We start from the raw sequence: 26,936 nt of genomic DNA on the forward strand, positions 1-26,936 counted from the left end.
TGGGCCCAATGGGCCGAAAACTCCTTTAATGAACCTTATAATTTCGAAAATACTCAATAATGGCCCAAATTTTTCCTTTCTCTCCTTTCATTCTTGAATTTGAGTGTATATATATATATATATATATATATATATATATATATATGTATAAAAACAATAATATGGGAAAATTGTGAGGAACACACCTCACCATTGCATGGTGAGTATCCATGCTTAATATCCATAAAATATCCATGTTAAACTCATTTATCCATGCATGTCTCATCTCACTTCTCTCTTCTCTCCCTCTTCTTCTTATTCATAGCCAAATCCCCCTTCACTCACCACTCTCCATTCCAAACTTCCAACACTACAATCCTCCTCTCAAAGCCATCTAAGGTTCTCTCATTTTCATCCCTCAAAAAAAAATTCATGAACTAGGGTATGTTTACCAAGTTTTTCTTCAAAGATCATCACTCATTTGGTAAGCTACTCTTTAAGCTTGATGATTAACTTCATTTTATGATAATATTCACTCCTTAACATATCATTTCGTGATCCATTCCCTTAGATCCATCTTAAGTTCAAAAAAAATCCACTCAAGAAGCTTATAAGGCCGAGATCTCATCCATCCTTCATCAAAAACCGAAATCTCCAAAGCAAAAAAGAGTTCATACCCCACCTATTTTCGGTTTTTACTATGTTTTGGGGGAGAATACAAGTTGTTTTGTGTAGATCTATGTGTGTATGCATGATTTTGTGTGTTTTTCATGATATATGTGTGATTATGTGTTATAAACTCCATGCACTTGAAAGTATGTTAAAATATGATGATATTTGTAGAACATAACATTTATAGAAAACTTATTATGTAAAGAAAGGTTTTAAAATAATTCAAAGTTGCTTAAAACTAAGAAAATTACATAAAAGGGCCAAAAATGGCAAAATAATAAAAAATGAGGTTATTATATGTAACTCACGGTTTTAAGGTGTCACAACTAGCAAATTTCGATTAAATTTTAATCCTTGTGCAAGAAAATTTCCTTTATGTAACCTTACAACATTTCCTTTAGTGAAATTCAGACCTCAATACTATTAAGTTCCTACGTTCATACATTGTGATTCGAGCCGAAACAACCTCATGCAAGTCCAAAACTCGACCAAAAAGCCAAATCCAATCATCTTGGGCCTTAGCCCAAGAATTCTCAACCCAAAACCCTTATTTGGACCAATACTCTCTTATTGGGCCTAAAATGTCTCACTGTGTCATCATGGGCCTTAATGGGCCGTGAATGGTTCCTTGAACCTTAATGGGCCGTAAACTCCCTTTCCTTATCATTATTGGGTCATAAACTCTCATAAGGGCCCAATGGGCAGAGAATTTCCACATTTGGGCCTTGTAATTTCAAGATTACTCAAATTCTAGCCCAACACGCGTCTTATTTCCTCTTCTCACCCTAATTCTTAGTTTTTGTAAATAAAATAAAAAAAAAAAGATAATAAAGGATTAGTGTGTGTGTGACACCTCATAATTACATGGAAGACATCCATGCATTGTCTTCCATGAATCTAGGCTAAGTGTGTATTACCTCCCATATAACCAAGCAAGTTTTCTTCCCTCTTCCTTCTTCAATAATCGGCCAAGAACTCACCACCACTCCCCTCATTCTCATTTCAGGCATCAAACACATATTCTTTCCTCTCTAACTCAAGGAGAGAATCCCCCTGCTTCCCTTGAAATTTTCGTGATCTTGGGGTGTGTTTTCAAGAGCTTCACATCAAATTTCATCCTCTAGGTAACTTTTCATCATACACAAGTTATTACCTTCCATTTTTGGCTAATATTATTCCTCATAAACACTTCATTTCGTGTTCAAGCTCTCTAGGACTTCCTAAGTTCAAAACTCTTCCCAAAGGAGCATTCAAGGCCAAAAATCCTCTTCTCTTTCACTTTAAACCGATCCAACACCAAGGTGAGTTCATACCCCCTATTTTTGGTTTTTACTAAGTTTTGGGGGAGGATACAAGTTGTTTTGTGTAGATCTATGTGTATATGCATGGCTATGTGTGTTTTTTATGATTTATTTGGTGACTATGTGTTGTTTATTTCATAAATCTAAAACAATATGTTAAAAATATGAAGTTTATCACTTATACCTTCATAAAAACTATAATAAAAGTATATTTTGTCACATAAACTTGCAGATCTGAGATTTATACACTCAAAATAGCAAAAACAAGTGTTGTGTTCAAAAATCTATAAACTAAACTCAAAAATCAGCTTTTAATATAAAAGTTTTGGTCTAGTTATGGACTGTTTTGACCAACTTGATGGTAATATTTTTCAAAACTGTTTTACATGCAAAAATTTCAAGCTTATACCTTTAAAATGACTACTCTCACACGTTCATTCAATTTTTCTACAATTTTTGCGATTTTTACAAAACTGCCTATCATTTCAGGAAGGATTTCGGACCTGAAGATGAACACTTTCACACTAGTTTGATATCACTAAAAATTATGAAGAAAGTAGACTCATTTTATAAACTCTCAAAGTTTACGGATCCAAATTTCGACTTACAGTGATTTTTCTATAATTTTTCTAAAAATAGAGACATAAATGCCAAAAATCAGAAAATTGTTTTAACTTACTAAAAGTGTTTATACGTTTGTTAGATGCAAGTTTATATGACTTATACATATTTTTAAATCATCTAGACATGTTAACTTATGTGCATTTAATATATATATATATATATATATATATATATATATATATATATACAATTACAAAAGTGGTATTTTTAAGTCAATTTGACAAATAATTGAACTAATCCTAGCAATAAAATAACAAATGGACTAATTTTGACATTCGTATAATATTGGGCATTAGTGACCCATTAATGCGGTTGATAGGCCCTGAATACTATTTATATGTTTATTGGGCCTCATTGACCCATTAACATGCGTGACGGACCTTGGATACTAATTTCGTACTATTTGGGCCTGTAAATACCTTACATGTGAAATGGGCCTTAGTTGTCCTTTTACATATATTGTGGGCCCATGTTATATAACATCATTCCTTTCGGGCCTGAAAATGACTTACGTGTTTAGTGAGCCTCGGTGGTTCGCTTACATGGCTCATTGGGCCCATAGTGAGTTTTATATGTTTCTCTTCACATAAAATTCGATTAAGGATCTAGTGAGATGTGCCGGTTGACACCTAATGAGTGTACGATCGTAGCATGTAGTTATAACCAGAGTCCCTTGGAGGGAGAGCGAGGTTTTGTGTATAGATCTAAATGGGGATGACACCCCACACCGGAGTTGTTCGATACAGTTAGACTACATCAGTCTAGGGTGACGATAACCTTAATCTATTTTTCCTACAGCGTCTACCAATGCCAAGACAGGCGAAATTGTCATTAAGTAGTATGGTTATGACAGCTCACTTAGAGGAATTAACATTATGAAATTTACAGGAGACTATTCTTTCTTCTTTTACAGGTAACATAGGTTTGTCTGGGGGCATTCTAATTACATTCTCTTCAATCACTTTTGGCATTCTATTAAACAATAACACACATGCATTAATACAAGATCGAACACAAACATATCAAACTATTTTAAGATAATACAGGATTTTCTTGTGATTACAAAGTTATACAAATCATTTTCTTAAATATACTTATGAACTCACCAACATTTTTATGTTGACCTTTTTAAATTAACTTGTATTCTCCAGGATCCAGTAGTAGGTAATAAGCTCGAATAGGAGATCCGGTGGTGCAACTTCAAGAAATTTTACTTTTATTACTTTTGTGTAACTGATGAACAAGTTTAATATGTAAACTATGTAAGTGTGTATTTCTAATGTATGATGTTTGGTTGCTATGTTTCATTCATATTCAATTGTTATGATATTGTACGTGAAGTCATCCGCCCCCGGACGTTTCCGTCGTCCCGGTTCGAGGGTGTAACATAAGGGACCAAAAAGGATTATTTTTGATAAATATGAATCCTTATGGAATTTGTGATTTTAAAAAGGGTTAAAAGTGTAAATTTTCACAAATGGGCCCCATTTTTGGGCTTTCACGGTTTTTGGCACAAAATTGTAAATTTTTGGACTTTTATGGGCTTAAGGGTCATTTTCAACAAAGTTGTGCCAAAAATATAAATTTTTAATACGAAGAACTGAAAATGTAAATTTATTAAAACTTACACCAAAAAGATAAATTTATTTAGACAAAACTTCAAAAATGGTCCCTATGGATTTCAAAAATATCAAGTTTGGTCCCTAATTTACAAAAACCTCATGGATCGTCCCTGTGGTTTCAAAACTTTTAACATTTGGTCCTTTCGACTAACTCCGTTACCATTTAGCTGTTAAGTAAGTGGCATTTTGTCATTTCACTACACAGGGACCATTTATGAGGTATTCAATTTCTTTTTTAAAAAAAAATAAATAAATAATATTTAATATGCAAGGGGTCCCACCATCTCTCTCTCTCCACCAAAATAATAAAGGACCATATTAACCCACCTCCACTGCCATCAACATTGCAGCCTTCCCCTTCCTTCTCGTCGTGAATCGCCGGATGCCAAAATAACCGGGCAGCAGAGCTGCCACCCATCATTGGCAAAATTCACTTCACCACCACCACTACAGTGACTGTTGGAACACCCCTACTCTGACCATCTACCATCTGACATCGTCCATCGCTCTTCCCTCTCGTCATCCCCGCTGATCAGAAGCAAGAAGGAAGCAAGAAAGGCAACCGGAGCAACCTATGGCCACCACTACAGCCGCCATCTGCTTCTGCCACCATGATTCTAGCCGCCACCACCACCTTCTACTACTTTAATCAATTTACAATGCAAAATTACCTTTTCTGGAAGGATCTTGGGGGGATTGGTAGAGGACTAAGAAGTACAAGAATGTGAGGAGTGGGATCAGGTGAAGGGAATGATAATGGGTAAGCAGAGCACCTACAATTCATCATGCCTGTATCCAAGTCTCTTACAAATTTCCCTTATTTTAATTCCAACTCCTTAATTTCTTATTCCCATCTCTATACATGTTCATCTATTTGCTGAATTGGATGTCTCTGGACAGAAAATTGAAATTGTATGCTTCCAATGGTGATAACTCTTACTAAATAAATCAGAAAATGATGGAGGAGAACAATGCACTCCAGGTGCTCGATGAAACACCTGAAAGAAATGTTCCTTCACAAAACTGAAAGTGTATAATTTCACACCTGGAGAAGAAGATTGGCTCTCAATTCGAACAGGCCACACTCAATGAGGTGTTTGGGTTACAACAACAGCAACACCACCCTTAGGGGTGGTGGTGTTTCTCGGTAGTGAAGGAAAAGGGGAAGGGCAGTAGAAAAACGTGAATGGAAGGCAGTAAGTGGTGGTATTTGAGGGTGGGTTTGAGTGATCAAACGGGATTGAAGATGGGTGGCTGGGTTGTGGTTTCCGGTGGGGAAGGAGGTGAGGGCAGTGATGGTTTTATGGCGGAAGGTGGTGCTATCGTGTGGAATCGTAAGTGAGAGAGAGAGGACCAAATGTTAAAAGTTTTGAAACTACAAGGACCAAATGTTAAAAGTTTTGAAACTACAAGGACGATCCGTGAGGTTTTTGTAAATTAGGGACCAAACTTGATATTTTCGAAAACCACAGGGACCATTTTTGAAGTTTTTTCATTTATTTATAAATGGGCCGAGAATGCAGATTTTCATAAAAATTAAGCCAAAAATGATATTTTTGACAAAAATGAGTTAAAATGTTATTTTTACTTAAAACTAGCCTTAAATCCAAACATTGGCCCTAAAGGACCTAAAATGTCATTTTTACCAAAATGTGCTATAATTGTAAATTTTCGGTTTTTAGGACCAAAAATGACCTTTTACAAAAAGATGGGGTTTTTTTATGTCATTTTGGTAAACAACAAACATAACAAACCACGGATCAATTACATCATTTATACTTTTATTGGGCCTGGAATATAATTTACATGCTTAGTGGGCCTTAGTTGTCCATTTACATGTTTATTGGGCCTGGAATATACCTTATATGCTCATTGGGCCTGGAATATAATTTACAGCCTTAGTTGTCCACTTACATGTTCGTTGGGCCTGGAATATACCTTATATTCTCATTGGGTCTATAATATAATTTACATGCTTAGTGGGCCTTAGTTGTCCACTTACATGTTTATTGGGCCTGGAATATACCTTATATGCTCATTAGGCCTGGAATATAATTTACATGCTTAGTGGGCCTTAGTTGTCCACTTACATGTTTATTGGGCCTGGAATATACCTTTCATGTTTATTCGCGTAAATTCGATTAAGGATCTAGTGAGACATTTCGTTTGGCACCAAATGAGTGTACAAACGTAGTCTGTAGTTATAACCAGAGTCTCTCGGAGAGAGAGCGAGAGTTTGTGTATAGATCTATATGGGGGTGACACCCCACACCTGAGTTGTTCGCTACAGTTAGACTAGGCCAGACTATGGTGACATTCTTTTGTGAAAACACTGTAACCTACACACACTGGTACTCAACCTCGGGTGTTGAGATTCCAACCTTTTCATAAATGAACAACATCGGGTTGTCTGGGGTCATTCTCTTTATATTCTCATAAACATTAACACACATGCATTAATACAAGATCGAACACAAACATTTCAAAATATTTTTTAGAAAATATCGGATTTTCTGGTGTTTACAAAGTAATACAAAACTTTTTTTTCTAAACATGCTTATGAACTCACCAACATTATATATGTTGACCTTTTAAATTAACTTGTATTCTCATGAAATCATTGAGTGGGTTGGTCAGCAGGAATACCTGGATGTATTGTTATGTTTTGTTTTCATCATACTTTGGATATTTTGGCATGTAATATTGAAATACAATCTTTGATGTAAACCAATGACAGTTGTAATATTACATGTGTGATGATGATGATGTTATGTTTCAATTATATACACTGTGATGATACTACAAGATTGAAGTCACTCAAGCCCCGAACATTTCTATCGTCTGGTTCGGGGTGTGACATTATTATTGACGAAACCACCAATCTGACCTCTCACTTGATATTTCGCAAACAAAATGAAGTAGAAGAGCTATCGCAAGAAAGGAGCGGGGTCATCGGGAGGCGGCCAAAGAATTCCATTGCTATGTTGTGTGTGGCGGACAGGAAGTACTGGTGTATCCAATTATAGAGGCGATGGACGTTCAAAGACAGTCCGAGCACCAATTTAGGGTTCGAAGGGTTGGATGAAGGAGTAGTGGTGGTACTGTGGTCACCTTCTCAAGCAGGTGGACACATAACACTGATCATAATGGACGGGGAAGAAACACACAGCATAAATATGAGGCGTCAACAATCTATTGGAAGGGCCGGTCAACAATTTGATGGTGGTAGAATATCCACTTGCTACTGATTTGCTCGACAATGACGTCCACCAAGCACAAAGAAGTCAAAACAAGCCTCTCTACCAAAGGTCCATAGGGTTGTGTGTGTCTAATCTTATCATCGGGGTGGGGAAAAAGCCTAAGTCTCTGGTAGTGGGTCAGAATAGCAAACAAAGGATGCAAGCGAATTCGATGGTGGTCGGCGGACTATGAGGTGGAGATTGTGACGATGCAGAAGTACCAGTGGGTGATTTGTAGGATTTTAAACTAAATTTCTTAATTTAAAGGAGATATTAAATATTTTCAATATTTACTAAAATTAAAAAGAGAAAAGATTACTATTATAACCTTTAAATAATTTATTAATTATTTAATATATTTTAAATTTTGATTGGTCCACAATCAATCCTACATCCATATAATAGATAGTTAGAATATTTGAACCTCTCTCTCTCTCTCTCTCTCTCTATATATATATATATATATATATATATATATATATATATATATATATATATATATATATATATATATATATATATATAGGTTCAATAGAAAATACATAATTACGGCAACATATGTTGGAATAAATAATCAAGTGACACATGTCAATTTCTTTATTCATAAGTAATGTATTATATAAGTTATTTATTAAGTTTACTCTAAAGTTATGTGTTGTTATGTTTGCATTGGTTCAGCATATGTTGCCTTAATAATGTATTTTCTGTAGAACTCTCTCTCTCTCTCTCTCTCTCTCTCTCTCATATATATATATATATATATATATATATATATATATATATATATATATATATATAAACACACACTTAGTTTCAAATGAGAACAATTATGTAATTAAGAACGCAAGAACAAATCTGGGCTATATATTTCTCTTTTTGCGGCAAAACTCTCTCTCTTATCGGGCGAATGAGGAATGTAATATTCATATGTGAATATAAAAATAAGTATATTCTCGCGTTTACCACTCCTCCACTGCAACCACAACTACCACAAGCACAACTGCCACAACCACCGTTACCTTGTCACTGTCACCACCTTTATCATCAACTGCCATATTCATATATGAATGATCATTTGAGAATATATATATATATATATATATATATATATATATATATATATATATATATATATATATATATATATACACTTATTCATAGACGAATATACTTATATATTCATATATGAATATCCGTCATCGTGACCAACACATCTGCCACCCACCGAAACCAGCACCACCTTCACCACCAACCATCGTATTCATATACAAATAACCATGCGTGAATAGACACAGACTTATTCATATATGAATATATTTATATATTCATATATGATAACTTGTTCATATATGAATATTATTTGTTCCATCGGCCCGATACGCTAGAGCGCTTAAGCGGCAAATTTGAAATATATGGCCCATATTTATTCTCGCATTCTCGATTTCACAATTATTCTCATTTGAGAGGTATGAGGAGCGCTTTAAATAGTTAGACTCCTAGCACGGTCAACATATTATTTATATTATTATCTTAATTATTACATGCCTCCCTCGTTATAATATGACATCTAGTAGATTGTTGAAAAAAAATCAGTGGGCCCATCTCTGGGGTATATTCCAACCCAACATATAATCACGGGCCCATTCCTGGGGTGTATTTGAACCCAACACACAATCATAGGCCCAGCCGTGGGGTGTATTTCAACCCAATACATATTAATGGGCCTAACCTTGGCGTATCTTTCAACTTAATCTATATCAATGGGTGGAGCCATGGGGTATATTTCAACCCAATCAATCATGCAAGAGTCATAAAGACAGCTAGCATTCTACATAACATAATCCAGTGGGCCGACATTAATGCCTTCGACCCACAAGTACTGTGAGAAGATTCACCTAAACTACTCAACAGAAGCCCAACAGCTACCTCAACATCAGAATAGTCAACCCAAACTTTTTAACACCAAACCGAGACCAATCCTTAGTCAAATACTCGACTTTATCCAAGTTTGACCAAAAGTCAAACCGGTCAAAAAATCAATGGTAAGCTTAGTCAAAGTCAGTGTCACATCGTGACCATTCTTCGGTCACATCATGAGAATGCAACAAAAACACAATCACGATTCTAGACACTGTCACGTCGTGACACATCCTATTTCACATCGTGACTTCTGGTCAGAAGGCCAAAATCCTCATTAAGTGTTTAATCTCTTCAGAACAAGGCCCATAACCTCATATCTAGATCCTAAATAGCTTCAAAATGGATAAAGTTTCCAACTTTATCCATTAGGATGGTCCAAATAACCAAGATCTAATCTTTAAGTCTCAAAGGGACCAAGAATGCATCTTTCTCAGCTAAATCCGTTAAGTCCAAGACTCCGACCTTCCTATCTGAATCAACATGATGTTTAGGTGGATAAAGTTTCCAACTTTATCTATAATAATGTCTCAAGCTGTCAAGATCTAAACTTTAATACACCAAATTGTCCTAAATGACCAAAATAACTTGCATGGCTAAAAGGGAAGGCAAATGATCAAAACTTTCCTAGTCCATGAGGTCCAAGAAAACATTCTAAATTGATAAAAAGGTGTTGGAGTCCAGATCTGAAACATACAATGTTCTTGGGACCTTGGAGATTAATAAAGTTGCAAACTTTATTCCAACCTCTAACTCAAAACTCATTAAAATGGACCAAAACACAAAATATACTTAGACCCAAATGTGAAATACAATAAAGCTTTCAACTTTATAACTTACAAAGGTCTAAAAGATAGATGAAAGTTGAGATCTTCAATTGCCAAGCTTCAAGGATCAATCTTGTGTGAAAAAAATTGCTCCAAAACCACCAAAAACTCCAAAAATGGATAAGAGGGGAGAGGGGAGGCTCAAATCTTGAAAATATAGGTTAGGGTTTCTCCCAAGAGGTTCTAGATATGATGGAGGCTAAGAAAATACCCTAAAAATGAATCCTTACCTTTAAATACCTTGAAAACCCTAAAATTTTCGTGGGTTTGGGCTGCACAGTTCTCATGTCGTACGAATATATTCTCACCTCGTGAGGACTCTTACGTCGTGAGAATTACTTCTCATCTCGTGAGAATGGGTTTTCACCCAATTTCACTCCAACTTCAAATAGTCATTACTTCTCACAGAAAGGTATTGATGAGCCCTACAACCCTATCTAATTACTTTTTACTTAAAACACACTGATCTAAAATCCTTAATTTATGAAAAAAGTTTGAAACATCACTTTTTCCATTTTACCTTTTGACTCCAAGATACAAACCAAGGCTTTAATCATTTATCCAACATTGTGATCATCCAATAAGGTCTAAACCTCATTCCCTTGAATCCCAATGTCTTTACTTGATCCATTTGTTGTGAAGTTAACCCCTCCAAACATAACCTAGTAAAATGACTAAATCGATTCCAGATGCCCTCAACCAATGTTTTAAAAACCGGTTTTTTAGTTGAACCGGTATGGTGACCGGTTCCCGGTTTAACCGGTTCGACCGCCGGGTGAACCGATTTCTATATTTTTCATGTTTTTTTCTATTTTCCTACACATACATAGAAATTAGGAATTTGATGTTTACAAGTTCAAACATTAAAAATACACATAAAAATAAATTGTAGATGAATCAAAATATATTAAAATAACACATAACCATAAGTTTTAGTATTTTACATCAATTCATATACGTCAAAAAGAAAATAAAGTATAATACCGAAACGAAATATAGTTTTTGATGAATACAAAAACATCAAAAGAATTTATAACATTTACCATATGTTTTTATTTAGAGAAAACTAAATAGATTTGAAAAAAATTACCAAAGTTTATTATGTAATTGATTCTTTTTCATGTGTTTTTATTCGGTTTAACCGGTTTTTTTGACCGGTTCAACCGTTTTTTCTAAAAACCGGCCGGTTCAATCTGGTTCAGAAATCAATATAAAACCGGTAATAGTTGAACCGCTCACTCTCCCGGTTCCCGGTCCAACCGGTTCGACCGGCCGGTTCAAACCGGTTTTTAAAACATTGCCCTCAACTTTCTGGTTTGCATTCTCCATTTCCACTTTGGAGTTTCCATACTTTCGCTCCATTCTCATATTCACATAGGATTAGGTAGGGAAGCACCCAAGAGACAACACAAACACGCTAAAGTTGTTCCTTCAAATATTAATCGCTTAGTAGCAAATTGGCAGTTTTTTTTTCAAAATTAATCTTAATAGGCTCGACTCAAATGAGTCTAAAAAACCCAAACTGAAGTCAAACCGTTAGTAACGGTTCGATTTGGTTCGGTTTTAATTTTCAATATGGTTCGGCGTTGGCTTTGATTGAAAAAAACCATTACTAACGGTTTGGCTTCGGTTTGATCTTAAAAACGGAAAACCGTAAACACCCGAAAACCAAATCGCATCGAAACCAAGTTCAAGACTAAATCCCGCTTCCACTTTTTATGTAGGACAATTACATATTTTTTCTATTGATGCAGTTAGAGGTGAGAATTATTTGGTTTGGAACCAAAAAAACCCGAAAACCAAATCACATCGAAACCAATTTTAGATCAAACCGTATTCAAACTCGCCTTTTTGCTTTGGTTAGAGACTAAACATAATTTTGAATTTGGTACTTTGTTTGAGTTTCGGTCGGACTAAATCGAACCAAAAACCCAAATTGCATTAATTAATTAAAAATATGTTTTATATGTTATATAATAAATAAAAATATTAAATAATCAACTATAAAATAACAGACATTGTAGCCCTTTTAGCAACTTTCCAAATCGAATTGGAATTCGGTTTTTGGTTTGATTTAAAAGGATTTGAATTTGGTTTAGTTTAACTTTCGATTTAAACAGAAACAGAAAAGCCGAAGAAACCAATGAACCCATAAACCACATTTAACAAAAGCAACCAAAAGGAACCACAGAAGACCATTAAACCTTTTTTAAGCTATTACAAGATCCTCAATTTTAACAATCCTCATGTTCAATCAGTAAATGAGCCATTTCTCAGTCACTACAAATTTCAAGGCGGCAATGGGTGTTTTCCGGCGACTCCTCTACCACTACATTCCTCTAGAAACCCACCCACCCACCCACAAATATTTCCTCAAAACCTACAAAAGTTGTATACTCCAATCCTCCGAAACTTTCACATTAGGTTTACGGATGGTCAGAACCGATGGTCGAACCCCGACCCGAGTCTGAATCGGACCGAGTTCAACTTCAGTCACACGGTTAGCCGGCTCAATACGCGCACTTTTCGGTTTGGATGTCTGCCCAAGCAAAATGATCCTTTCAATGGTGCAATCAGACAAGAACATGGGCCCCACTGATGCTGACGTGGCTAAGTTTACAGATGTAAGTTTCCCATTGGAGAATAGAAAACGGCGATGAATGTATGCACCGTTTTTGAAGTCGTAGCTCTTTCCATCATCTATGTAAAGCTCGCCTTCAGCCTCTCCTGAACTATCAAGAGCAATCACCTAAAATAGCAACCTTCTTGTATCAATTTCTTTATTATAACATATGGGCATCATATACAATTATACATATATAATATACATACCAGAGTGTAAGGATCATTCTCCATTTGCACTGTGCTTCTACGGAATCGGTCTTTCCTTGGAATTATGGTTCCGGACCTTTGAAACACCGGAATCGCACCCGATGCTTCCACCTTTTGAGTCTTTCCTCCTTTATATGCAGTTCCACTTCTAAGATCATACCAAGTTTCATCCCCTGGTAGATAAACACTTGCATCTTTTGCATTCTGCAACAACACACAAAGTATGATGCAATTGTAAACAATGTTAATTTATTGGATTTAGAAATGAAAGAGAAGTACCTCGGTGTAAATTCCTTGAACTAGAAGGGCGTTTCCGACCATGAACGCCTCATCGTTATTGAAAGTGGCTTCATCATTGGGAAATTCCATCCAAAGAGGACGAACAACAGGGACCCCACTCACGTTTGCTTCTCTAAAAAGAGTGTAGAAATACGGGAGCAATGTGTATCTTACGCGTATAGCCTCCCTCATCAATTCGGTATTCCGATCCCTATTATCAGCAAAATATTTGTAATATAAGTTAAAAAAACTTAATAATAAAAACAAGAAACCATAACGTATTACAATGTTAACAATAGGGTTTAGAAATGTTGTTTTCAATCATTTATAGAAATTAGAGCGGATTTGATTATTTGAATCAAATAAAACGGAATGGAATTGAATTCCAGTTTCAGCAAATTCCTAAGGAATCTGGCAAATCAAACACCAAGCACCCCCTAGGTTTGCTTTTTTCCATTCTTAATACTGGTTCAAATGACGAAAATACCCTCTTTCATACATAACATTCTTACCCGAATAACCAAGGTTCTCTTCTTTTTGTATCATGATGTGCATGTCCTCTAAAAAAGGGCAAATAAGCTGCCACTTGATACCAACGAACAAGTAACTCGGTGTCAGGATTACCAAAAAACCCTCCAACATCAGCACCTATAAATACAAGAAAACACCAACCATGAAAAAATCAGAAAATAAAAAAAGTCTAAATGAAAGAAACAGCAGCCTACTTTCACTTATTTGTATATTATATAATATCCTACTTACAATTTAGTAATAAGAAAACAAATCAATGAAAGTAAAAGTAAAAGAATGTGAATGACAAAAAATGTGGAAACCTGAGAATGTTATCCCTGTAATGCCAAGTGTCAAAATCATTGGAACAGAAACACGAAGCTGTTCCCATTCTGCAGTGTTATCCCCTGTCCAAACAGTCCCATATCTCTGGGTCCCAGGAAAAAATGCTCTTGATAAAACAAAAGGTCTATCTTTTCCTCCTTCACGTTTCAAAAGTCCATCAGATGTAGCCATATGGAAATAGTAACCATATGCATTATGCAACTCTCTGTGCTCAATATTCCCATAATGTAAAGCATCTCGAGGCATTGTCACCTGGTCAAAATCAAAAGTCAATGTTACAACAAAAAAGGATTATCCAAATTCCAAACACAAACACCCCTTTGACCCCTAAATCAATCTTGTGTATAACTATTGAAATCGATAAACAAAATGTATCATTTAAAGGGTACTAAAGTGACATACCTCGGGTCCATTAAACACAGAAGGCTCATTCATATCATTCCAAATATACAATGAAGGAGTTGAACCACTATACTCTGTATATGCAAACTTATCAGCCCACCATGATCTTATCTCTGGATTCACCATATCTATATAAGAAGAGGACCCTGGCCAACACCACCCATCATAATCTTTACCCGTTGCATCCTTCACATAATATCCATTCTTAGAAGCCTCTTTATGTATATGATACCCTTCATCTCTCTTTATATGTGGGTCCACAATAGTCACCATTTTCCTACCTCTTGAAGCCAAATCTTTTTGCATTTCTTCAGGGTTTGGAAAAAGGACTTTGTCCCATGTGAAGTATCGTTTTCCATTTGTATGCTCAATGTCAAGCCATAATACATCATATGGGATATCATGTTCATCGAATTTTGAATCCACATTCTTGACATCTTCTTCATCTCTATAATTCCATCTGCATTGATGATATCCTGTTGCAAATAATTGAGGCATTGCTGATGTTCCTGTTACACTTGCGTATTGTTTGGCTACATCTTTCGGTTTTGGTCCAATGAAAAAGAAGGAATCGATGATTCCGGCTTCGGACATCCATAATGTGTCAATTCTTTTTTGGTCGGAGGGTAAGGAAATGGAGGATTCTGCATCCCAACCAGGGGCAAGAACGTCAATTTGCATTTCAGCTGCGTTTAACCAGAAGAACCCTGAAGTCCCGTGTGATTTCCCGTGTGAAAGCATAAAGGGTATTGAACCGTAGAGACCGAATGGTGAATCGGTTATATACTCGAAAACATCTAGATTGAATAATCTGTAAGGTTCAGATTGTTCAACACCAGGTCCATTTGTGGGTTTTAGAGAAAGGGTAGTGGCGTGTTCAGGGATACCATAAACGAAATCAGCACCATAGAATGACATATCGAAGCTGATGGATTGTGGACCATATGGGCGAGAATCGGTGTGACTTCTGAACCTTTCTTCCCAATTGTCCCCTTCTTTTTTAACCCTTAATTGCTCAAAATCAAACAATCCATGAGAGTTGAACGACAATACACGGTTACCACTACCTTGTTCCCTAACAAAAACCTCAAATGGATCGCTTCTAAGAACAGCTTCATATCCATCAAACAAATAAACAACAAACGAATCAGCAGAATCCCCATTAATTACCTCTTTAGTATGCCGCTGTAACCAAAGTTTTTTGCTTTCGAACTCAGGGAGAACAACATCAGGCACTTCAAAACGTTTTTTTGGTGGATTTTGAGATGGGTCTTCGTCAATCTTCAACCGCAAAATTCCATTCTGATAAACAGATAAAGAAAGGATTAGGGGTTTTGATGCGATTTCTGATGAATTTTCATCTAGGTTTTGTTGAAAGTTGTTCGGGGTTATGAGTTTTGCAGTTAGATCTCCGTTATCTACTACTACATCGGTGGCAATGAGTTTACAGTGTTGGGGTTTTCGTGATCTAGCTCTTTTGCAGAAAGGGGTTTGATCACAGTTCCTGAATTCTTCTTTTTTCCACGAAGAAACGGATTTTAGATGTGAAAATAGGAGAAAGAGACAGAGGAGATGATGGAGAACAACAATGGATTTCATGGTGCTTCGATCGATGGTGTGATCATACTAGGGAGTATTGAAGATCGAAATGAAATAGGTCTTGGGGAGCAAGCAGTCAGTCGGAAGACTAGACTAGTAGGAATGGAGCTTAGGGATTATATATTTACAATTAGGCCTCCCAAGTTTCATAACAGTGTCGAAGAGATATAATTTCAAACCCAGAAATCCAGAATCACAATATCTTATGGTCAAGAAATGAAGATAGGCAAAGGGCAAACTAAAAATGTTTTTTTTAATAAAACAAAATCTCTAAAGAATTCTAATATTTTGAAAAAAAAAAATTAATAGAGTCTTGGATTTTATCTTTTGAACAGAAAAATCTCAATTTTTTAATTTTTAATATGGAAAAGCCCAAGAAACCGATTAATTTTTCCATTTTAGCCATTTTTTACATGTTCAGTAGTTATGGGACCAAATTGTTAATTTTTTTAAAATAATATAATTTTTCTACAAATTTCGACAAAACTTGTATATAATATATAAACGTATTTTTTACGTATTTATATCTATTTTTACGGAGTATTTATGTACTAGTGGTGAAACTTATGTATTACACGGGTTTATTTAAAAAAATATAAATATGAAAATCTAAAAATTTAGGAAATTTGAATTTATAAGGAAAAAATATTGAATTTTTGAAATGTAATATTTAATTTGTTATTTTTATCTATTTTTATTTCTCTTTTAAATTTAAACAAATAATTTAAATAAATAAACAAATAAAATAATTGGCCGAACTCAAACGGAGGAGTTGGTAATCTTTTAAAAGAAAACTAATTTCTAAAAAGATTTTTGTAGAGCCAAGTAAGTGATTCCGAGAACACTCATACATGTTGATATGTTATATAATATGAATATTTGCATGTTAGGATAAGGTTAGGGATACTTTCAGGAATTGCATGATAGATTAGTCGGATATGTGATATCTTGTAGCCTAGGAAATATTGGATGTTATGCTAGTTTGGGAATATGTATTGGTACCAGTAATTGCTAAGTGTATGTTTGAAAAAAATTGTATACGGTTAGGATCACATAACCCTGGAATCACTGATTTTGCCTTATTTACTATTCCTCGTTTGGTTATGGTCTTAGGGTAGAGTCTTTCATTCGACAGTCTATTTGATCATGTATTGTGTATAATTTGCATGTATAAGGCAACCGGCAGTGAGAGTGAAAGTTCCTAGCATGAGTTAGTCTATTTGATCATGTATTGTGTATAATTTGCATGTATAAGGCAACCAGCAGTGAGAGTGAAAGTTCCTAGCATGAGTTGTAGTAAGTAAGCGGCGGATGTTCTTTGTTTGTTTTATGGCTTGGAGTGTTACTACACGAATGTTGTTTGTTTTGTGCTTTGTGGGACTCGTAGTGATGTGAGTTAACTATTAAGTGAATATGTCAAGTCACATGTTGCAACGGTTAAATAATCTCAGAGTGATGGATTTGACTCTATTGTGCAACTCTCGTTTGAGTCTAACCGTTGTAGGGTTGATTCTGTTACTCGAAGGATTATCTAAGCTTTGTGGAATGTGATTATATTCATGAAGTAGTTGGGTGATATTAGTGGGAGTTCTTCAACAGCTGATGGCAGGGTGAGGTCGGGAACCTAGGAGAGCATAGGAAGTGTTTTAGTGGGTTTGGATGTGATGTTTAGCGAGTACTTAGAGTACCAGTTTGAGAAGGTGACTTGGAGGATTCGAGATACTTATTGAGGAAAGTATGGATAGGTGTGGAAGGTAGTATTAGTCCCATACTTATATGATTATAGAACATGGTTTGGCATGCAGAATTAAAGATTGCACAATGAACACGGTGATTTCGGTGTTTAAGAGATGTATTGAATATGTATGGTGTTACAAAAAGGAACATAGATCTACATCTACACAAATAACACACACTTACACACTCAACTTTTACACCTCTCAATCACACCTCTATAAGTGGACTAAACCCACCTTTTATAGAGGTGTTTACGTGTCTCTCTCTCACTCTCTAACTCGTGAGTCAAAGGGCTAATGCACCACATGCAAGTGGGTTTTACAAAAGTCAAACCATTACAAAGTCATACATGGAGAACTTTGTACCCCAACATTCTCCCCTTCAAAGGTAGGAATGGATGACTCACTTCAAATCTTCCAAAATCGAGCAACTATGCGATCCGAGCCTCAAGGGTGACACATGTCGAAATGAACTTCAAATCTTTAATTCTTCCATGATTATTCAATTTGGGCTCTAGGATGTGAGACCATACGAACCGAGCATCAACGAATGATCAACAGCTTCTCAAACTCCAAATAATCACCCAAAAGTTGAGCATAAAAACACACCCCGAAAATCTTCAATAAAACCAAACCCATCTCGAAACGAAATCACCTCCAAACTTCCAATTGCATCATTTCGTGTACTTCAAAAATTCAAGGTCACTTCGGTCTTCAAATCCGCGTAATATGAAAAATTCAAGTTCAAATTTTCATATAAATTTCTCCCCCTTTTTATAATCGAAATTTGATTATAAAACCTTCAAGGAAAGAGAACGTGCTCTATTCGGATTTTTTCGTGTTAAAACTCCTCCTTAACATGTGGCATAAACTTTGTGTTTCAATCCGGAAAATCCAAAAAATCTTCAATTTTTAACTTCGTTCACGGACCGCCTTTGACAAAATTTCACAAAATGGGCAGAAATTGTCAATTTAAAAATTCTACAGTGGCCCGATGCGCCCAAAACAACCAAAAATGCAAAACTCTCCCCATTTTCCAAAGTTGGGTAAATGTCAATTTGCATAAACTGCAGTGACCTGAAATGCATTTTCTTCAATTTTTCAGCAAAATCAGTCTTTTTTCGAAATTGGTTACGAACAGTCAATTTTTCGAAACTTCAGGGACTAATTTCGATAATTCTGCCCACATCTTCAAATTTTCGAAAGTATACCCCAAAATGTCGAAAAGCGCCCCAAATGTCGAAATTGGGTATAAATTGCCAAAATGTCGAAACTTCACCCAATTGTCAAAGTTGGGTAAAAACTGTCAAAATGTCAAAACTTCAGTCATTTGGCGAAATTGCCAAACATCCGAAAGTTTAGGGGCTGTTTTCGAAAAAATTTCCTTTTTCTTTACAAACTTGTCGAAGATAGCTCAGTGTGAGTTTAAAGTGTGATGACTTCGGGGACTAATATCGAAAATTTTGAGTTTCTTCTTCCCCAATCTCGTTTTAACGAATTTACACAGGTAACCATACTTCATCCTTCTCCATTAATTCTGGTAACGAAAATTTCACAGCCCATCTTAACGAAATTGTTCTTGAAATATCGAAAATTACACATTTTCGTTAGTCCCGGTATCACCAAATCTTTCGATTCGTTATTTCACCAACCCAATTCTTTACCTTGCTCATTCGACATCCAAATCAATTTCTCAACTGCAGTCTATTTGATATCAATTAACTAAAGCAACCTTCACCATCACTTCGTTTTCCCAGCAACATCAACAAATGGAGAGTCTTTGAATATCAAATATCCAGGCATTCAATTCCAATAATCCATCAGTCGAAGTTTGAAAAACGAGATTGACTCTAATATCCAAACGATTCAAAACAATAACAACAAATCTGATTTTGATTTTCACTTCCAAAACTTAACATCGCAAATCGATTTGACATCACCAAATCTTCGAAATCAAAATCATTCGTCCTTACAACTCCATCTCCCAATTGATTTCGACCCAAAAATCACGGACTTCCAAAAAGTTAACCCAAATCGAAATCAATTTTCGAGACCAGGTGTGAGATTGTTAGTCTCAACGGTTAATTGGGGATTTTATATCTCGGTTTAGTGAAAGTTACTGTGGAATCGGAAATTTCGGATAGAATGCAAGTGTAAATCTTTGGATTTCGGGATATGAGTTATGTATCGGGTTGGCAAATGGACGGTACTCGCATTGGGAATCGTTTTTGTATATATAAAAGATCTTTCCATCAGAAAGTTATGGTTAAGTAATCTGTCTGCCAAAGGTACCGGTTGGATAATTAAAAGGATGTTTTTTCGGTTTAGATTGTAGTAAGAGGTCCTAGTGATTGCGTTTCAGGATGGTCCTACCTGTGTGGAGGTCATGCAAAGTTTTGGGGGTTTCAGAATTATAATAGCGAGGTGTTGGTTTGTCAGTTGGTGAGTTAATTTTTTCGTCAAAGCGGGATTCAAGAGGAATTAGTCGGATCGTCTGGTTGCCAGGAGGGTGGTAAGGAGTGATTTCAAGGAAGAAATCTAATTTAAGTGGGGGAGAGTTGTAACACCCTATTTCGAATCATTTCATAATTTAGGGTTGTGACCTGAAGATCAGTTATCATAGGGCTTCGATCCTTGGGGAAAGAGAGGTTTAGACCCCCTTTAGATGTGGATAATGTATATTAGGTGATCTGAGGGTTTAACTGGTGCTTTGGAGCCCAAGGGTATAATAGTAAAGTGGCGGTGCTAGAATTTTATGAATTTTGGATTTAAGTTTAGGAAGTTTTAAGGCAAATGAGAGTTGATAGTATTGTAGAGCTTCTCATTACCTTTTTGTGGATATACAGATTACCGAAAATGGAGTTGGAACGAAGAAGTTATGACCGTTTGAAGTTATGATGATTATGGGCTAGTCGGGAACGCTGGGTGTACAAGGAATGTACATTGGGTGTTCAGGGCTAGGTGATCACGTAGGCTCCTTCGCGTACCCTGAGCGTTCCCCAATAATGTTATGCATTCGCAACTCAGACCCAAACCCTAGTTTAGGGCCTTAGACCCTATTTAAACACCTTAACTCATTTACAACCCTTCTTATCTTCAGCCTCCATCCCCTCTAACCCTAAATTCGGAAGCCTAGCCCCATTTTGAAGGATTTTGAGCCTTGAAGTGATTTGAGTGGATTTTTAGTGCATTTGGAAGAAGAAGAACTCCTTGGAGAACTGTGGATTGTCTTGGAGCTTGGAGATCTAGGCCTTGTTCATCTTGATATAGCTTTTGGAGGTATAAAGTTGTAATCTTAATGACTTTCTCATGTAGATCTAGTTTGGGTTATGATTTGTCATGTTTTAGTTCCATAGTTGTGGTTATTGTGAGTAGAAGTTACTCCAGGACCTTTGAGCCTCATATTTGGTCTTTGTTGAGGTCATTAAGTCATAAAGCTTGAATCTTGATGATGCATTTGTTAGATCTAGCTAGTTTTAGGTGTTATGAGTTTTTGGTCATTTTAGTGCATAAAGTTTAGAGCTTGAAAGTTTGTGACCTTGTTATGGATAAAGTTGGAAACTTTATCCATCTAAACATCATATTAATTTAGATATAAAGGTTGGAGACTTGGACTTAATGGATTAAGTTCAAAAAGATGAACTTTTGGTCCCTTTGAGACTTAAAGACTAGATCTTGGTCGTTTGGACCATTCTAATGGATAAAGTTGGAAACTTTATCCATTATGAGTTATTAGGAACCATAAATATGTGATCTTCATTGTTGGTTTCCTCCCATGCATGAGTTACAAGGTCTTGATGGGTTAAGTAGTTTATGGTTTTTGGTGTTTGGGCACTTAATGGCCATGCTAGACCATAAAGTTGGAAACTTTATGGTTAAGGACGTTATTTTAAGACTAGATCTGGATTATGTGTAAAAGATCTTAAGGATTAAGCTCTTAACAAGAAAAAGGAACTCAACCGCGTGAGCTGGGTGTTCCCTAAAAACGTTAGGTGTTCGCAACCACGTTGACCAGCTTTGACTTTTTAACTTTTACCTGGATTTGACAAAGGTTGACCTAAGGATATTTTGAGTTGTATTTGACGTTGGTCACTATTTAATGAATAGGTGACAGGTAGAGCTGATATTCAAAGTCAGGACCTATTCAACTATTTGTTCAAACTGAAAGGTAAGTCTCCTCACCGTAACCGTAGGCCGAAGGCACCAATGTCAGCCCACTATGATATGTTATGTGCTTGCTGTCTTTGTGGCTCTTGTTGTATGTATGTATGTCTTTTTGACATATGAGTTGAAATAAACTCAAGGGTGGAATAGACCCAATGGTGAAATAGATCTGGTACAGCCTTGAGCTGATATGTTAGTTGAAATAGACTCGAGGGTGAAATAGACTCAGTACAACCTTGAGCTGACATATGAGTTGAAATAGACTCGGGGTGAAATACAACTGGGGGTGAAATAGACCCGGTACAACCTTGAGTTGATATATATGTATGGTATGTGGTATTTTGGGAAACTCACTAAGCTCTGTGCTTACAGTTTATGTTTATGGTTTCAGGTGCTTCCAGTTTGGAAAGTAAGGGCTTGGCGTGGCTGCACAACATCCCCCCAGAGTTTATTCTGCATTTGATTAATTGAGATTTTACTCTGATGTTTAATTACTATTTTTCACATTAAATGATTTGGAAACGAAATGTCATATGAATTAATACTTTAAAAATGAAATTTTTTCCTTATGGTTTTCGGGACGCTACATTTTTATATAGATGTTTATGTATTTTAAATGTATAAACGTATTTTTTATGTATTTATTTAGTTTGAAATATTTTACATATTTTTATGTATTTTTATCTTTTTTTATGTATTACGTATTTATATGTTTTTTACGTATTTATGTATTCTTTTTTAAGTTATGTATATAGTTTTCTATGTATATTGAATATATAAATGTATTTTTTTAACGTATTAATGTATTTTTTTTTTACCTCAAGTCATCTTCACCATTTCATCTAATTCGTACAGCTTCTTCGAGTATATCTAAATGGTTTTCCTATATACCCACATATTTTAACCTTTTCTCATTTGTTTATCTTGCAACTAAACATCAAATGGGAAAAACTTAAAATATGTAAGTATATAAGAAAACCATCTAGACATATTCGAATAAGTTGTGCAAATTTAATGAAACAGTGAAGATGATTTAAAGTAAAAAAAATACTTCAATACGTAAAAAAAAATACGGTTATATATTTAAAATACATAAACATACGTAATACATATATATATATATATATATATATATATATATATATATACACACACACGTAAAAATACATATAGATACGTAATACATAAAAAGAACAAAAAATATGTAAAATACTTAAAATACATATAAATACGTTAAAAAAAATACATTTATACATTTAAAACACATAAACTGTAGCACCTGATTCCTGGTATGTAAAATTTATCTAAGTGTTTTGCATTTTTTTAGCCTTGGACTCGGCGAGTTGTAGGCCCGACTCGCCGAGTAGAGACGGGATATGGAACACGTTTAAGTTGGCGACTCGGCAAGTCCATATTCTGGACTCGAAGAGTCCCCGCTGTCTGATGAAACCCTAATTTCAAGGGTTTTCACCCTATTTAAATCATCTATTGCGCCCCCAAGCTCGCCCCCTTCACCCTCAAAGCTCCCTATATCGTCCAAACCTTGTTCCTTGTGAGATTGAAGTGCTTTGGTGTGTTTTCTTGATGATTTTGAGAGAAAAAGGAGAGTAGATCAAGAAGAGAAGAATGAGGCCATAAATCTTGGTGTTATTTCAGTGATTCCTTGAGGTATAACTCAGTTTCCCTATGTTTTCATGCTTATAGTCCCTTAAAGCTCCATTAAAGTCCTTCTTGAGCCATTTCCCAAGCTTGGATATGAATTAGGGTATGTGATAAGCTGATTAACCTTTAGATCTAGGCATGATTGAGCTCCAGGAGCTCGGATCTACTGCCTTTATGGAGCCATATTGCATGAAAGCCCTAGATCTACTCTTTTAGTGCATTTTGAGCCCTAAAACCTTCATTGGTGTTTGTTTACACGTAAAGTTGGAAACTTTACGTGTTAATCAAGCCCTAGGAACCCAGATCTATGTATGGCATGAGCTGGATTCAAGCAAAATCGAGCATATAGTATTTGCATGTGAAAGACTTGGTGAGTCGTTCATCGGACTCGGCGAGTCGAGTCACGAGTCCCCGAGTTTTCCCCCTTTTCGTGTTTGTTGAGTGGAGTAGTGAGTCATGGGGTGTGACTCAGTGAGTCGGAAGCCAGACTCACCCATGAAGGAACTCGGCGAGTCAATGCCATGACTCGGCGAGTCCAAGGCAATCTTCTTGCCTCAACAACAGACTCGACGAGTTGTTCATACAACTCAGCAAGTCTCAGCATAGAATGTTCTTCGGATGAAGATGAACTCGACGAGTTGTTCATACAACTCGGCGAGTAGGATGAAGGACTATTGGACATCAGTTTAGAAGGAGAACTCGTCGAGTCGTTGCCTAACTCGATGAGTAGAATCGGGATTAAGGTCAATCGAATGGGACGGGACTCGACGAGTTGGCAAGCCAACTCGGCGAGTCGGGTCAACTGGAAGTTGACTTTGACTTGGACTTTGACCTGGTCAAGGGTAAAAGGATCATTTTACCCTAAGTACGTCCAGCAGTGTTTGACTGAACGTTTTGTGGGAATTATAGTCGGAGGACTTCTGGAACAGCAGCAGCAGTAGTAGACAGTCAGTTCCCGTTCAAATCAGCAGCTATTTCGAGGTGAGTTACCTTCCAGTAGCGGTGGGTCTACGGCCACAATGCCGGCCTACCAGTAGGAGATGTATGTTAGATGATTGTCTTTGTGATATCATCTAGGTTTGCTACTACCTGATACGGTATATGATGGCATGATACGTGATAGTGGTAGAGTTCGGTCGTTAGGACCGAAGGGTAGGTCAGACACCCCATCTATGTCTGACAGTATGTGATGATATGTTTATATGCCAGTATGATCTGTTATATATGTTAGTGGTAGTAGGAGGGGAGCAGTCTCCGAGGTTCGGTCGTTAGGACCGAAGGGTAGTCAGCACCCCGAACGGCTTGACATGGGTAGTCAACACCCAGAATGGCTTGACACGGGCAGGACGGCACCCCATAATGGCCACATGGGTAGGTCAGCACCCCAGAATGGCCGTCCCGGGTAGGTCGGGCACCCCAGAATTGCCTGGCAGTATGTATGCTATGTGATTATGTGGTATGTGGTACAGTGGGGGAACTCACTAAGCTTTGTGCTTACGGTTTTCAGTTGTTGTTTCAGGTACCTCTTCAGTCAAGGGGAAGGAGCTGGCACGGTAGCAGCTCATCACACACACACTCTTTTGATTTCCGCACCAAGAGACATTCTGGGATTTTGTACTTTGACAGTTTTATGCTTTATGTTTTGGTTTATGGCCACGAGACATGTTTTATTAAATATTATGACCGTATGACGTTTTGTTACAAATGTTTTTTTTAAATCGCTTAATTAAAAACGAAATTTTTGGCCTGTATTTTTTGGGATGTTACATAAACGTCTATATAAAAAAAACTTAAAAAAACATAAATAAATACGTAAAAAATACGTTTATACATTTGAAATACATAAAAACATATAAACATCTATACCAAAAAACTTTAAAAATACATAAATACGTAAAAATACATATAAATACGTAATACATCAAAAAATAACACATAAAAATACATTAAAGAATATGTAAAAGGTTTAAAAATACATATAAATAAGTAAAAAATATGTTTATACATTTAAAATACATAAAAAAACATAACCATATACATATAAAAACTCTAAAAAATACATAAATATGTAAATAAAATACGTTTATACATTATACACAAATTTTGACGAAATCTGCAGAAAAGTCTCATTATTTTGGAAAAATTAACAATTTGGTCTCATAACCTGCTGAACATGTCAAAAATGGCTAAAGTGAATAAATTAGTCGGTTTCTTGGGTTTTTCTATTTAAAAGTTAAAAAGTCGGGACTTTTCTGTTTAAAACATAGAGTGATGTGGTGCAATCAAGTCGAGTCATTCCCTTTCGAACTAGAAGTACCTAAAATATAAACTGAAAATTGTAAGCACAAAGCTTAGTGAGTTCCCCTAAAATACCACATACTAAACAAATACACGGCCAAACATATTTGGGTGCTTGCCTACCCCTTCGGTCTATTTCAACCGGATACTGCCAAGCATATCTGCGTGCTTGCCTACCCATTCGGTCTATTTCAACCGGATACTATCAAACATATATGGGTGTTTGCAATCCCTATTGGTCTATTTCAACTAGATACCGGGTCTATTTCACCCTCTACTACTACCACATAATATCATAACAGAAATCACGGAGTTATAGAACAAATACAGGTATAAGTGACAATTGTCACCAAGACAATCATCACACTACAACATAAACTAGTGGGCCGACTTTGATGCCTTCAACCCATGGATATTGTGAAGGAAGACTCATCTCAAACTGTAGGTATCAAATCGCACTGAGTGGATGACTCGCGTACTCCTCTCCCTATCGCACAAGCGTAAAACCCTAATTGGAAATTAGGTCACATTCTAACCCAAAAGTCCAAAACCCTGATTCTTGACTTAAGGTAAAAGGGCTCCTTCACCTTTGCCTAATTGGGCCTCCTTTCCTCCAAGGCCCAAATCCATAAAAACCCAAAAAGGCATCCAAGCCTACTATAAGGCCTCTAAGGCCCAATATGGCCTAAGAACACCTAGCATGGCCTTAGGCCCAAAAATGTATTGTTGCAACAGTTGGGATTGAGGCCTAACCTAAACAAGTCCAAAGCCCATCACCAAACGAGCCCAAAAATCTTATAGGCCCACTGACTGCATACGAGAGATGTACTTGGCTTGTACGCCCAACGTATGCTAGAGTTGACCAGGAGTCGAGATGTTCACCCAGTACGCGCAACATACTCTGGAGTATGCATGGCGTGCTGGTCTG

The 26,936-nt window shown here is 36.3% G+C and overlaps 1 protein-coding gene across 1 annotated transcript; it reads right to left on the minus strand.

The window, feature by feature from the left end:
* Positions 1–12,325: 12,325 nt before the first annotated feature.
* RSW3 (Glycosyl hydrolases family 31 protein) lies at positions 12,326–16,302 on the minus strand. The gene is made up of 6 exons (XM_079001249.1): positions 14,550–16,302; positions 14,126–14,399; positions 13,805–13,940; positions 13,293–13,503; positions 13,014–13,217; positions 12,326–12,930 (listed from the first exon to the last, which is right to left on the minus strand). Exons 1-6 carry the CDS (start codon positions 16,146–16,148, stop codon positions 12,562–12,564), a joined length of 2,793 nt encoding a protein of 930 aa, XP_078857375.1. The 5' UTR covers positions 16,149–16,302; the 3' UTR covers positions 12,326–12,561.
* Positions 16,303–26,936: the final 10,634 nt, after the last annotated feature.

The sequence above is a fragment of the Lactuca serriola genome, chromosome 5 (genome assembly GCF_051521515.1).
Source record: "Lactuca serriola cultivar US96UC23 chromosome 5, Lser_US96UC23_V15, whole genome shotgun sequence".
Taxonomy (NCBI): Eukaryota; Viridiplantae; Streptophyta; class Magnoliopsida; order Asterales; family Asteraceae; genus Lactuca; species Lactuca serriola.